A 13,686-nucleotide genomic window follows, 5' to 3' on the forward strand; every position below is an offset into this window, starting at 1 on the left:
GATGGGAGAAGAGTAGGAAGGATCAAGAGGGAAGGGATATATTAATATGTATACCTGTAAGTGATTCACATTGCTGTACAGCAGAAACTAACAGAATATTGTAAAGCAATTATACTCCAATAAAAATAATAAATTAAAAATAAATAAAATATGTATGTCACACTCTCACATGAATAATTTTGTCAGAGGCAAAATAAGTTCTGCCCCAATAATGGTCTTGATCTCCAGAATTTGTGAATATATTATATGATAAGGAGGAATTAGGTAGCAGATGGAGTTAAGGTCGCCAATTAGCTGACCTTAAAATAAAGAGATGATCCTGGATTATCTAGGTGGGTCCAATGTATAATGAGTATCCTTACAACAGGAGTGTGTATATGAACATACACGTGACCTTTACACTACGACACTCTTGTTACTATGATTGTTACTATGACTATTCACTCAGGGCCCATCACAATGTAATGGCATATAAGATTGATGACATATAATACTGTACTTCATAAGTTCCTACTGAATTTCTCCACTAAATAAACAAACCCACTTCCTTTTGGTTACCTGTTTTGGTTATACGACATGTTATTTTGGGGAAATTCCAGAGTTTCTCTGAATTTAGATGAGAAAGACAACAGTGTGGTCCAATTGCTTACACTTTGCCAAGTGTATTTTCACTGCTACAACAGCCACAGATTTTTTTCAGTTACCTCTTTGCAATACTGTGCAAGGATATCATTAAATTTCATCATCATTTGTCGATTAATGGCCTCCCGTGAACGAATATGTTTAAATTTTAAAAGCATATCAAATGCTGCTTCAGCTGATCGAAGTGTCTTAAAAGATTCATCAATAAAATTTTTTGCTTCTTTCTCAATAACCTGCCAAAAACAAACAAAAAAAGCCAAAAAAAAAACAAAAACAAAAAACCCTTAGGCCCCTGTACTTATCCCACAAAAAGCAAAATGTCAAGAAAGAAGCAAAACAAACCAAATCAGTACCTTGAGAAGGATTTCCATTGTACTTTAGTGGAAGCTATAGTGTTAGCTACAGTACAGGTAGGTACAACTCCTTGCAACCCCAGGGACTGTAACCAACCAGGCTCCTCTGTCCATGGAATTCTTCAGACAAGAATCCTGGAGTGGGTTGCCATTCCCTTCTCCTGAGGATCTTCCCGACCCAGGGATTGAACCTGGGCCTCCTGCATTGCAGGCAGATTCTTTACTATCTGAGCCACCAGGACTTCCCTTAGTGGAGGCTGGGGTCCAAATAAAAATAGCAGACCAGCTGCTGCATCGGTTTTATGCTCTCTCCCTTCCACTAGTCAAAATGATGGAAAAGGAAATTTTTAAAATATTAACTCATATAGACAAAGAAATGGGAGAGGACACAACAGCAGAGATAGTTCAGATAAACCCATTCCGCCCAGGGAGTAGGAGTGGGGACAGAGGACATTGAGAAATGTTCATTTTCACCTTATGCTCTTCTGCACTGTTATCATTTTTCACCAAAAAATCAGGGATCCCTTTTTATGATTTGGGGAAAAAAACTCTAAACATAACTAAATAACCCAACAGAATCACGGTATCCACTTTCAAGGTCAAATTGAAGGATGTGTGACTTGCCAGGACTTCGATCTTGAAGTCGTCCATCACATATTTCCAGTACTGGGAGCACTTGATGCTGAAGGGGTCAAAGGTCAGGTTTTCCATGGGGGTGACCAGGCCGTCCACCCTGCACAGGACATCATCGATGCGCTTGGGATCCCCAGTCACCGCTTTCAGCTCCGGACCAAATATGTTGTAGAATTCCTCCACGACCTGTCCAATCAAACAAAACGAGGGAGATGACCATTTGGTTTTCTCATGATGCTCCTAATGTTACTAATAAATGGATTGTGTCACACAGGTAACTTCCTCTCAGTCTAAGCCCTTGGGTTACCCACTGCACAAAGAGTCCCAGATGCCCTGACACAGTTGTCAAAGTTTTCAGACTCAGGACCCTACCCCCTCTTTCTATCTCTTCCCATCCTGCTCATCCCCTGTTGCCTCATAGTCACTCCAGGCCTCTTTCAGATCCATGTTCCTTTCTGTCTCAGGGCCTTTGCACACACAGTGTAAAACGTCTAGATGCCTACTGTGTGTGTGTGTGTGTTAAGTCATTTCAGTCACGTCTGACTCTCTGTGATCCCGTGGACTGTAGCCCACCAGGCTCCTCTGTCCATGGGATTCTCCAGGCAAGGATACTGGAGTGGGTTGCCATTCCATTCTCCAGGGGATCTTCCCAACCCAGGGATCAAACCCACATCTCTTACATCTCCTGCATGGACAGGCAGGTTTTTTTTTATCACTTCTGCCACCTGGGAAGGCACAGGTACCTACTACTCATCATTAAATATGCCTTCATCTTGTCTGACCCTTTAGAACAGGGTACGCCCCTACATGGGTAACTCAAACAGTAAAGAATCTGCCTGCAATGCGAGAGACCTGAGTTCAGTCCCTGGGTTGGAAAGATCCCCTGGAGAAGGGCACAGCGACCCACTCCAGTATTCTTGCCTGGAGAATTCCATGGACAGAGGAGCCTGGTGGGCTACAGTCCGTGGGGTCGAAAAGAGTTGGACACGACTGTGTGACTAACACTTTCACTTTCAGGCCCCTACACACACTTCCAGAGCCCCCTCTCTTCCCCTTTCTTAGCACTCATCTCAGCTATAGCTATGGAACTGAGTAATTTTTTTCCTCTCATAAGAATTTTTTGAGGTGGACCATTTTTAAAGTCTTTATTGAATTTGTTACATTACTGCTTCTGTTTTATGTTTTTGGTTTCTTTCGCCCGAGAACCACGTGGGATCTTAGTTCCCCAACCAGGGATGGAACCCGCACCCCATGCATTGGAACACAAAGCCTTAACCACTGGACCACCAGAGGAGTCCTTCCGTGTGATTAGCATGTCCACCTTCTTTCTCTTCCACTAGACTGTGAGCTCCGTGAGGCAGAGATGATGTACATACAGAGCAGGCTTCATAGGTGTGGGACTCAGGCAGGCGCACAGGGCCCCAGCCTCCAGAGGGCTCTGGGCTGGATTGAAGGCTCTGCTATCACCATCCTGAAATTCTCGACCACTTTATCTCTGAGCTTGTGTTTTGTAAATGAAGTCTGAGGGGGAGGCCATCATGCATGTGTGTGAGCAGAGGAGATAGGCAAAAGCTGGGTGTGGGCTGTCCACAACACCCCATCGACAGGCAGCATGTGAGGCCCCGTGAGCAGAGACTCCTAGGAGAGCCATGATGCGCAGGAGTTCAGGAGACTCAGGGCCAGTACGAGTCATCATGTTTCAGCTGCGATGAGTAAACAAGGACAGTGACAGCTCAGAGAGGCCACCTTCTCCCTCTGAAGCAGAGCTGGCTTCCAATATTTCATAATAATCATAAATTTAATACTGTGAATCCTACTGTACAACTGTAACCTATATAATGTACATCAACTACATTTCAATTTTCTAAAACAAATGTTTAAAACAAGAAAACCAAGGAAAACCACTGGCAGTCCAGTGGTTAAGATTCTGTAATTTCACTGCCGAGGGCCCAGGTTCAATCTCTGGTTGGGAAAATAAGATCCTGCAAGCTGAGCACTTGGGCATTTAAAAAAAAAAAAAAGTGGGGAGACGGGTGGGGGAATGTCACAAAACTGAAAGGAAAGCTGCAAAGGTCAGGTGTGCTTTGGGACATTCTGGAACATTCTGTCTGCTCTGCAGGCATCTCTCCTGGCCAGGCCCTCCTGACCTCCCGGCTCCCAACTGACAAGGAGAGATCCACATCGTCAAAAAGCCAAACTGCCTTCCATGGAGCAAATCCCAGATCTGACCGCTTTTGCGTGCATTGAAGACCCAGCCTCCCTACCTGCAGGATGTCATAGAGGTCCTGGCAGATGGTGGCCATGTAATCCGTTCTCTCGAACAGCCGTTTCCGATCAAACTCCCACCGAGCTTCTCTCCCCGAAGCCTCAATCTTGGCCCGGGTGTCGAAATAGGCCTTTTTCCACATGTTGAGGGTGTTCCTGGCCTCCAAGGTCTTGTGCTGTGCGCTCGCTCGGTTTTCTCTGGGAAGCAAAGAGACAGCTGTGATGCGATGCGAAGGAGGGCAGAGCTGCGGGGAGGCGGGAAGTTGGAGCCACGCTGCTCCCTGGTGGGGAGGGACAGGTTCTAAGGGGACAATCCTAAGCAAGGAGCTGAGCCTCTCCGATGACATAGCCTCATCACAAAAAGCTTCCCAGGCAAGAGACTGTTCCGCCAAGAAATTTGCAGCAAAGCGATTTGCAGCAGTGTGGGCAGGATTCCAAGCCATGGCCCAGGTTGACCTTCACCACAGCTGCCCCTCAATGGGCAAAGCTTTGGTTTACCCAATAAGTTTTCCGTTTGAGCTTGAAGGGAACCTGGTGGCCTTGGGTCCACGGGGGGAGGGGGGAGGGGCCGTAATACTGGAGGCAAAATGATAATAGTGAGATTTTGGTACCTATTTCACTTATATAGATTATTTTTTAAGAAAGTAAAAAAAAAGAGAGAGCGAATTCTCTGACCGTCTGGCTGGTTAGGACTCTGCACTTCTGCAGGGGGCACGGGTTCAATCCCTGGTCAGGGAACTAAGATCCTGCATGCAGCTCAGCCAAAATAAAAGAGAGAAAGGGAGTTAAAAAAAAAAAAAAAGATCGGTGTCCCCTTCCAGATTTGATCCTCAGAAGCTATTCCACCTGAGGGGATCCAAGGTCCTGGAGTGAAGTTCCCTAAGACCATGTGCCTCAGTCTCTCCAAGGATAATTTGCGACCCCATGGACTGTATCCACCATGCTTCTCTGTCCATAGAATTCTCCAGGAAAGAATACTGGAGTGGGTTGCCATTTCCTCCTCCAGGGGATCTTCCCGACTCAGGGATTAAACCTGGGTCTCCTGCATTGCAGGCAGATTCTTTACTGTCTGAGCCACTAGGGAAGCCCCTAATTAAAGAAGATGGTCTTGATTAATCTATACAAGTAGAGTATTATTTGGCCATAAAAAGGAATGAAGCAGTGATACAGGCTACACCATGGAGGAGCCGTGAAAACACGATGCTGAGTGGGAGGAGCCAGTCATAAAAGACCACAAGTTGTCTGACTCCATCTGCATGAATGTTCAGAAGAGGCAAGTCCACAGAAAGTAGATCAGTGGTTGCCAGGGTTAGGAGGGGAGGGGCGAGGGGGAGAGGCAGCTAAAGGGCCCGGGGTTTCTTTCTGGGATGAAGGAAACTTTCTAAAATCACTGATGACTATGGATGCACAACTCTGAATCTATTGGGCTGGCCAAAAAGGTCATTGGGGTTTTTCCATTACATCTGCTGGAAAACCCTGAACGAACTTTTTCACCAAGTTTGTACCAAAAGCATTCAATTGTATGTTTTAAATGGGTGATTTGTACAGAGTATGAATTATGTTTTGATAAAGCTGTTCAGGACTTCCGGGTGCTGCTAGTGGCAAAGAACCCTCCTGCCAATCCTGGAGACATAAAGAGACGGGGTTTGATCCCTGGGTTGGGAAGATCCCCTGGAGGAGGGCACGGCAGCCCACTCCAGCATTCTCGCCTGGAGAATCCCATGGACAGAGGAGCCTGGCGGGCTCTACCCGTGGGGTCGCAAAGAGTGGGGCAGGACCCTTAGCACACACAAAGCGGTTTAAGGGCTTAAGAGACACAGAGCGCCGCCCGGTCTTACTTGAACAACGTCCGCAGATTTACCACCTTGCAGACTCTCTCCGCGATCTCCCAGGCAATGCGCTCCATGAGCGGAATCATCCTCTCGTCTTTGTTGTAGTGGCGGGAGATAATCCACACCATCCTCAGGGCACTCATCATGGAGGGGATTGTTTCCAAGACAACGTGAAAGCTAGATCCGTGCGTGATGTTCTAACGGGAGAGGCGGGTGCAAACGAAAGAGCAAGGCAGGCTGGCTCAGTCTCAGGGCGACCGGTGTAAGAGAACAAGCAGTGTGCAGGAAGTTTCCCTTTTTTTAATTTAAAAGATATTTTAAAATGGTATGGAAATACTCAAATGAACTTTTTGGCCAACCCAATTATTAAATGTATTTCTGGATTTTATTACTTTTGGGGGGAAAAAATATGCTCCTGTTGCAGGTCTCTTCTCTCAAGTTTAAAAAATTTTTTTACATTATTTTCCATATTCTTTTCCATGATGGCTTACCACAGGATATTGAATATTATTCCCTGTACAATACGGTAGGACCTTGTTGTTTCTCCAATCTATATTGTACTTAGCAGTTTGCATCTGCTAGCCCCAACCTCCACTCCTGCCTTCTCCCACCCACCTCCCTCTTGGCAACCACCGTCTATTCTCTATGTCCCTGATTCTTGTTTCTGTTCCATAGATAGGTTCATTTGTATCATATTTTGGATTCCACATATAAGCGATATAATGCGGTATTTGTCTTTGTCTTTTTGACTTACTTCACTTAGTGTAATAATCTCTGGTTGCATCCGTGTTGTTACAAATGGCATTATTTCGTCCTTTTTCTGGCTGAGTAATATTTCATTGTATACATGTAACACTTCTTTATCCATTCATCTGTTGATGGACATTTAGGTTGCTTCCCTGTCTTGGCTACTGTACACAGTGCTGCTAGGAACATAGGGGTGCATGTATCTTTTTGAATTAGACTCTTGTCTGGCTATACAATAGCCCAGGAGTGAGATAGCTGGATCATACGGTAATTCTATTTTTGGTTTTCTGAGTGAAAAGTGAAAGTGAAGTCGCTCAGTCACGTCCAGCTCTTTGCAACCCCATGGACTGTAGCCTACCAGGCTTCTCCATCCATGGGATTCTCCAGGCAAGAATACCGGAATGGGTTACCATTTCCTTCTCCAGGAGATCTTCCCAACCCAGGGATCGAACCTGGGTCTTCCACATTGGAGGCAGACTCTTTAACCTCTGAGCCACCAGGGAAGCCCATATTTCTTTGAGCCCCCCTTTTTTTGGGGGGGGGGGCAAGAATACTGGATTGGGTTGCCACTCCCTTCTGACCCAGGGAATAGTATTTTCCACGGTGGCTGCACCAGCTTACATTCCCACCAATAGTGTAGGACATTCTTCTTAATTAAAAAAAAAACAGTTCTTATCATGGAAGAAAGTGTTTAACAAACAAACGAAGTTTGAAATAGGTAGTGACTCTGGGCCACTTGTGCTGCTGTTACGCGCTGATGCAGTATGCACTGACGTGGAAAGATTTACAATTAAAATAAATAAAGCAATTTGCAGATATATATATGGAGTATGGATGTGTGTATACATATGTAGTTATTCTATATTTAGTGGCAAGAGTGCCACTGAGTGAGTCAAAGTTGGCACTGCTGCTGCTGCTGCTGCTGCTGCTGCTAAGTCGCTTCAGTCGTGTCCGACTCTGTGCGACCCCATAGACGGCAGCCCACCAGGCTCCCCCGTCCCTGGAATTCTCCAGGCAAGAACACTGGAGTGGGTTGCCATTTCCTTCTCCAATGAATGAAAGTGAAAAGTGAAAGTGAAGTCGCTCAGTCGTGTCCGACTCTTAGCGACCCCATGGACTGCAGCCTACCAGGCTCCTCCATCCATGGGATTTTCCAGGCAAGAGTACTGGAGTGGGTTGCCATTTCCTTCTCCAATGAATGAAAGTGAAAAGTAAAAGCGAAGTCGCTCAGTCGTGTCCGACTCTTAGCGACCCCCTGGACTGCAGCCTACCAGGCTCCTCCGCCCATGGGATTTTCCAGGCAAGAGTACTGGAGTGGGGTGCCATTGCCTTCTCCGAGGTAATTTTATCCAGTGCCAGTATTTTCCAGGGTATGTGTCCTTTGGCAAGAAGTAAGATGATTTTTGACAACAGAACTTTTAAAAAATATACTTATTTTAAAGAAAAAATATATACTTATTTTAAGGAACTTTCAAGATTGTTAATGCATGAAATGTTTTGCTACCATCTGATCTTGATTTCTTCTATTAACTTCATTTCCAGTTTTCTAAATAGTTGATTAAAACTTAAGAAAGAGAAAATATATACTTACTTTAGTGTACATTAGAAATAACTGTCGTTATATCAAACCAATGCCTGCACAGGCTTGATTGTTTAAGACGAGTCTATATTACCCACACAAAAATATATGAATAAATCTAAAGTTAACTTAAAGAAAAGTAAGTTTCCGATTCACAAAGGGATGGCAAAAAACCACAAAAGCAATTACATGAGTGCTAGAAGCTGGCCTTTCACTGGTCTTCGCAAGCCACTTACTCTGCAGAGATGATAAATAAAGTTCCAGCAAGGAAACGTTATCACCAACATCAATTTAGAGGCAGATTCCACGTGGACCTCGAGCCCTCGGATTTGACCCGCTGTTTTATCGCTTTCAGGGGACCACCTAGATCCTTATCCAGGGGCCACTTGTGCTGCTCTTATGCGCTGATGCTGTTGACCCCTGATGCTGCTCCTGACATGCTGTGTGCTCTGCATGCATAAGTTAACTTGAACCTTCCAGCCACCGTTTGAGGTAGGTTCTCTCATGAGCTCAGTTTTCCAGAGGAGGAAACAGGCTCAGTGAGGTTGTATATGCAGCTGCGGGATATTCAGGACTGGGGTCAACACATTCACAGTACTTCACCACACATAGAGCACCCCCCAACCACACAAACAGGACTCTTACTGGCCTCATTACTAGAACAGTAATAATGACTCCTGGCCTTGGAATACTGTACTGTGTGCATGATAAATCAGAGGGGAGAGGAACTGTGAAAGAGGAAATTACACTTGTGGTGGGAATGTAATAAAATGGTGCGCTCACTGTGGAAAAGAGTAAAATATAAAATGTTCACGGACAGTTAAATATAGAAATATTGGGACTTCCCTAGTGGTCCAGTGGTTAAGAGTCTGCCTTTCAATGCAGGGGACATGGGCTCCATTCCTGGTCAGAGAAGTAAGATCCCACAGGCCCTGGGGCAACTTAGCCTCTGCACCCCAACTAAGGAGCCAACAAGCCACAATGAAGACCCTCCCCACCCCCGTGTGCTGCAACTAAGACCCGACACAGCTGTAAATAAAGAAATGTTTTTTTGAAAACACAGAATTATCATACGACCCAATAATTCTACTCCTGGGTATATACTCAAACGAATTGAAAGCAGAGACTCAAACAAATATCTGTGCACCCAGATTCATAGCAGCATTCTTCACAATAGCCAAAAGGTGGGAAACAACCCAAAAGTCCATCAACAGAAGAATGGATGAGCAAAATGTGGTGTATACAGTGCAAAATTACTGAGCCTTAAAAAGGAACGAGATTCGGACATATACTATAGCATGGATGAATCGTGAAAACATTATGTTGGGACTTCACTGGTGGTCCAGTGGCCAAGACTCCGAGCTTCCAATGCAGGGGACCAGGGTTCAATCCCTGATCAAGAAACTAGATCCCACATGCTGCAACTAAGACCCAGTGTAGTCAAATACAAAAAAAGAAAAGGAAAGAAAATATTATGTTGAGTGAAATAAACCATACACAGAAGGACAAATAGGGTATGGTTCCATTTCTATGAAATTCCTAAAACAGGCAAATTCATAGAGTTGGAAATTAGAATAGAGGTTACCAGGGGCTAGGGGGAAATCAGAGTTGTGGTTTAAGGGATGTTGAGTTCACGTTGAGGACAGTGAAAAAGATTTGCATATAGGAGGTGACGATGGGTACCCAGCACTGGGTATGTATTGAATGTTACCAAACTTACTCTTACAAGTGGTTTCAATAATAAATATGTTATATATATTTTACTGCAATTTTTTAAATGCTGAATAAACAAACAGAAGTTAAATCCATGTGGCTGACTTTCCAAAGTGCAGTGCACCCAGCCTACCTTGAAATGACGTTCCACTGTGGAAAGAAACCTCACGTTGTCTGAGGCCTCCATGTGGAACTTGAACAATTCAGTTAAGACGGGCTGCAAGTTGGCCACAAGCAATGAATCTGACTCCTTCATCACATCCAAGACTTTTCTGACTATTGGAAGCTTTGTTTGTTCATGCAGAGCACTTAGGGTGGCATTTCTTTCCCGCCAGAATTCAATCTCAGCCAGAGGACCATTACCCTGTGATGAGCACACAAACATCATCATCATTAGTGGGGAATGGACACTGGTTGCTCCTCCAGCATCCACGCCTCTCTTCCCAAAGACTCTATATTTAGGAGCTAACCCATGCAAGAACTTGAGGGGCAGACACCTGACCTAGGATGGTCCAATCAGAGGGAATCTCAGGACTCCAGTTGGGAACGCTAGACACTCCATCTTTCTCTGGACAAAGTGGTGTGGGAATGTGGAGTCAGAAACCGCTACAAGTTGTCACCATGAAGGAGACCAGTCTGAGGAGGAAGCCCACTCAGAGAGGAGATTGGAACCAAGAAATTTACAGAGGAACCCAGCTAGATTGCCAGAGTCCTGATCCAACTGTATCTGAAACCAGCATTGCCCTCTGGCCTTTCAATGAGCCAATAAATCCTCTTTCTTGCTTAAGCCAGCTTAGTTAGATTTCCTGGTTTGTTTTTTTTTTTTTTTCAGCTCAAACATCCTGACTGATATATCTGTATTATCTTTATCAATATCAGGAGACATCTGGTAGCACACTAACCTTAGAAAGCTCAAGAATGACATCTCAGGTATGTTTACTTTAATATTTTTAAGAAGGTCACAAAACAGTAAGAAAAGAGGCTAGATCACACAGATTCCAAGATTCTTGGCTCTTTCTCAGGATGGCAAGCATGAACTGGATTCAGTTCAGTTCAGTCGCTCAGTCATGTCCAGCTCTTTGCGACCCCATGAATTACAGCATGCCAGGCCTCCCTGTCCATCACCAACTCCCAGGGTTCACCCAGACTCACGTCCATCGAGTCAGTGATGCCATCCAGCCATCTCATCCTCTGTCATCCCCTGCTCCTCCTGCCCCCAATCCCTCCCAGCATCAGAGTCTTTTCCAATGAGTCAACTCTTCGCAGGAGGTGGCCAAAGTACTGGAGTTTCAGCTTTAGCATCTTTCCTTCCAAAGAAATCCCAGGGCTGATCTCCTTCAGAATGGACTGGTTGGATCTCCTTGCAGTCCAAGGGACTCTCAAGAGTCTTCTCCAACACGACAGTTCAAAAGCATCAATTCTTCAGCGCTCAGCCTTCTTCACAGTCCAACTCTCACATCCATACATGACCAGTGGAAAAACCATAGCCTTGACTAGATGGACCTTTGTTGGCAAAGTAATGTCTCTGCTTTTCAATATGATATGTAGGTTGGTCATAACTTTCCTTTCAAGGAGTAAGCATCTTTTAATTTCATGGCTGCAGTCACCATCTGCAGTGATTTTGGAGCCCAGAAAAGTAAAGTCGGACACTGTTTCCACTGTTTCCCCATCTATTTCCCATGAAGTGATGGGACTGGATGCCATGATCTTCGTTTTCTGAATGTTGAGTTTTAAGCCAACTTCTTCACTCTTCACTTTCACTTTCATCAAGAGGCTTTTTAGTTCCTCTTCACTTTCTGCCATAAGGGTGGTGTCATCTGCATATCTGAGGTTACTGATATTTCTCCCGGCAATCTTGATTCCAGCTTGTGTTTCTTCCAGTCCAGCATTTCTCATGATGTACTCTGAATATAAGTTAAATAAGCAGGGTGACAATATACAGCCTTGACGTACTCCATTTCCTATTTGGAACCAGTCTGCTGTTCCATGAACTGGATTAGGGATCTGCAAAAGCATTGCACACCTTACCTGTGGTGTCTTTTTCATCTGGCCCTCAAGGGCTGTAGATATCTGATTCAACCAGTTTATCACGCATTGCTCCAAAATTTCAACTGTTTCTGGGTCAGCTGCCAGATCAGATACCTCTCCCTCTACGCTGATGCTTGGCATTTCTAACTTGATCTCACCTAGCAGAATAAAAATGGACAGTCAGTCAGGAGTTTGGAGGAAATGGTTACAGACAATAACCTTCAAGGTAATTCTGGATCTTCTCTCCACACATGAGTATATAGTGGTACATCACGATCCTCATATTCCTATATATCCTCTCTTAAAAATCTCTTTCATTAGAACGTACTAAAACGTTTTATTTATTTATTTGGCTGCATCAGGTCTTACAGTTGCAGCACATGGAATCTTCTTTGTGGTGCACAGGCTTTAGGGCGTAGGCTACATAGTCGCAGCATGCAAGCTTAGTTGCCGCCCCCGCCTGGCATGTGGGATCTTATTTCCCCAACCAGAGATCAAACCTTCATCCCCTCCATTGGAAGGAAGATTTTTAACCACTGGACCACCAGGGAAGTCCCTAAAACATTTTAGATAATTAGATCACTGTAGCAGCATCAAGTGCCATCAAAATGATTTAGCTACTTATTAATAAGAATTCCTGAGTTTACAACCTAATGTCAATTTAAAAACTGAACAAACAACCAGATCGCAATAGATATTCGAGAACGTCTCCAGCATGAAACAGACAATCCAAGATAAGTCAGCAACAATGACTTCAGAGGACATTGAGATAAAAGAAAAGATGGGGGGGGCAGTCTTAATTCCAGCTATTAGAGATTTGAGACAATATAGCATCCATCAAACAAGAACAGAATGCTATGGAAAAGGTACAGTCACAGAATAAGTGAAAGTCTAATCAAAAGTTGTGAAGGTAAAAGTTGAGGAACTCTTTAGGCACTCTTTAGGATCTCTTTGTCTGTGTATTCTACACAGAGACGGAAAACACAAGTGAAAAGATAAGTAACAGAATCAGCAGCACACACCCAACAGGAATATTAGCAAAAGGAAACAGACAAATAGTGGAGGAAATTATCAAGAGAGTTTTTCATACTAAAAGGCTAGATCTTCAGACTGAAAATACAGAGTGCTTAGCACACTGAATCTCATACAGTGCTTAGCAACATGAATGCAAAATGAACCTCACAAGGTCCACATTCTCCCTGACTGAAATGCCCTTGCTCCTCAATTCCACCTACCAATGCATTGCTTATCATTTCAGATGAGGTCAAATGCTGCCACCTCCAGGAAGTCCTCTTTGATTTCCTCACCACTTCTCCCAAAGGGCCTCACTTTTCCAAGCCCTAAGGACCCTAACATCTATCTCAAGTTACTTTTTCTGCCATAGTTCCTTGGGCCCTGGATTATAAAATCCTTGAAGACAAGGATTTGTCATTCTTCATTCTTCTTTATGTTTCTTACAAAGATCAGCTCTGTGTCTTTCACATCAGGAGCAGGTAAAAAGAACAATCATTAATTAATACCAAAAAATCTCCTGGACTCTTAATTCTTCTTTTCAGGAATTTTTTTTTAATTACAGGATAATTACAATACTGTGATGGCCTCTGTCATACATCAACATGAATCAGCCATAGATGTGTGTGTGTGTGTATGTATATATGTCCCCTTCTCTTGAAACCCTCCTCTCCTCCCTCCTCATCCCACACCTCTAGGTTGTCACAGAGCACAAGTTTGGGGTTCCCTGTATCATAAATCAAACTCCCACTGGCTCTCTATTTTACATATGGTCATGTATATGTGTCAATGATATTCTTTCAGATCATCCCACCTCTCCATCCCCCACTGTGTCCAAAAGTAAATTCTTCTTAATGGAAACATCCTGCTTAACCAAGGAGAA

At 44.2% G+C, this 13,686-nt stretch overlaps 1 protein-coding gene across 2 annotated transcripts in view; it reads right to left on the minus strand.

Moving 5' to 3' along the window:
* DNAH10 (dynein axonemal heavy chain 10) overlaps window positions 1-13,686 on the minus strand; it is a 158,453-nt gene that overhangs the window by 125,198 nt on the left and 19,569 nt on the right. For both annotated transcript variants that reach the window (XM_019978021.2, XM_070769393.1), the window contains exons 7-12: window positions 11,793-11,950; window positions 9,898-10,128; window positions 5,732-5,922; window positions 3,893-4,091; window positions 1,620-1,814; window positions 705-875 (exon numbers count right to left, since the gene is read on the minus strand). In XM_019978021.2, the coding sequence (XP_019833580.2) occupies window positions 705-875; window positions 1,620-1,814; window positions 3,893-4,091; window positions 5,732-5,922; window positions 9,898-10,128; window positions 11,793-11,950 (1,145 nt within the window). The remainder of the gene's footprint in view (window positions 1-704; window positions 876-1,619; window positions 1,815-3,892; window positions 4,092-5,731; window positions 5,923-9,897; window positions 10,129-11,792; window positions 11,951-13,686) is intronic.

The sequence above is a fragment of the Bos indicus genome, chromosome 17 (genome assembly GCF_029378745.1).
Source record: "Bos indicus isolate NIAB-ARS_2022 breed Sahiwal x Tharparkar chromosome 17, NIAB-ARS_B.indTharparkar_mat_pri_1.0, whole genome shotgun sequence".
Taxonomy (NCBI): Eukaryota; Metazoa; Chordata; class Mammalia; order Artiodactyla; family Bovidae; genus Bos; species Bos indicus.